Genomic DNA, 1,372 nt, shown 5'->3' with positions numbered 1-1,372 from the left:
TAGAGTTTGTTGGTTCACTACTCTGCACCGAGAAGTTTTTCTACGGGTACTCCGGTTTTCCCCTTTACCTCAAAAACCAAAACTGCCAAATGCGAATTCGATCCGGAATACACGGACACATGTTGAACTAGCACCTGGGAGCCCTTAGGTGCAACGTGGGTGAACAAACAAATTATTGTTATTATTATTTTAAGCTCAAGAAAAGTGTTTGGTACTGATGTTAACGTTGTTTTAAAGTATTGGGTAGGGCATGCTGTCGCAGATATCTAGAGATCAATACCCTTGCCGTTTATCGTCCGAGAAGATTAAGCTTTTTGCCGCGTGGTATGAACACTCCCAGTTGAGCAAAGAACAGGAAGAAGACGGCTCAGTGTCTCCGGGAAGAAAACTTCTTATTACTCCACGCGGGAAGAAAATTGTCTTCAACACGTCAGTGGAGCTTCCTTTGCTAAGGAAATGGTACGAAGAGACTCCCAAACCTGATCTCAAAGATTTGACGAGATACGCGGAAATCTTGAACAATTTGGAGGAACGAAAAAGTAGAGAACAAGTGCTGGCACGTCATGTCAACACTTGGTTCAAGAACGAGCGAGCTCGATTAAGAAGAGAGGGTCTTCTCGAGGACTTGTCAAGGCCTTCTATGGCAGTACCAACGAGTTCATAATCAACCTTATTTGCATGAGAACCTAACGCCCGATTTTGAGAGCCCAAAAACAAGCATGGTTTGATGCTATTCTGGTTTAATATTAATGACTGCAACTTACAAAGTTACTATTCAACGTTTCAACACTCCTGCATAGTATCTTCATCCTGGGATAACTGAAAGCTGCAACTAAAGCCCTGTTATATTCTTACTTACAAGAGTGCTTTTTTTCATAGGGTGTAAATAGGTGTCAGTAATAGGTCGCCATCTTCATAGTTCAGCGGAACTTGTGTGGAACCTTAGACTTTCAAACAAAGGCGTTGATGGCATCGCCGATTCTTTCAATTATTATTTCAAAAGCATGACCTCTTATAGTTGACTCCGGACCTTCGTAATTAACATTCTTTCATGTTAGTTGACATTCTTGGTCATTCAGTGGATTATGCAATGAAAAACCAGAGTCGGTTTTTGTTGGTTCCTGATTGTGTAGCTTTCAGACTTTGTAGATCCTTGCTGTAAGGAACAACATTTTAAGACAAACCAACCGCTGTTGCGAAAGCGAAACGTGGGGCTTTTCAAAAAAGAAAAAGAGGGTTTTCCAAATCAGTAAACGCATGTGTAAAAAAAATAGCATTGGATGATGGAAGTCGTGTTTATTGACATCTGATGAAGAAAACTGGCAGAGAGAAGTTTTAACTCTCAGGATTATTTTTTTCAGTGGATATTTTG

General features: G+C 40.7%; 1 protein-coding gene across 1 annotated transcript; it reads left to right on the top strand.

Annotated features, from left to right (window-relative positions):
- The first annotated feature begins 250 nt into the window (after positions 1–250).
- Positions 251–664, top strand: LOC138053494 (homeobox protein dve-1-like). Its single transcript, XM_068900124.1, has one exon. The coding sequence runs from the start codon at positions 251–253 to the stop codon at positions 662–664; it is 414 nt and encodes a 137-aa protein (XP_068756225.1).
- Positions 665–1,372: the final 708 nt, after the last annotated feature.

Source organism: Montipora capricornis, chromosome 6, assembly GCF_036669925.1.
Source record: "Montipora capricornis isolate CH-2021 chromosome 6, ASM3666992v2, whole genome shotgun sequence".
NCBI classification, from domain to species: Eukaryota; Metazoa; Cnidaria; class Anthozoa; order Scleractinia; family Acroporidae; genus Montipora; species Montipora capricornis.
This window is presented reverse-complemented; position numbering and strand designations above follow the sequence as displayed.

Coding starts and splice junctions, on each gene's coding strand:
- LOC138053494 (XM_068900124.1), top strand. CDS start 251: ATGCTGTCGCAGATATCTAGAGATCAATACCCTTGCCGTTTATCGTCC.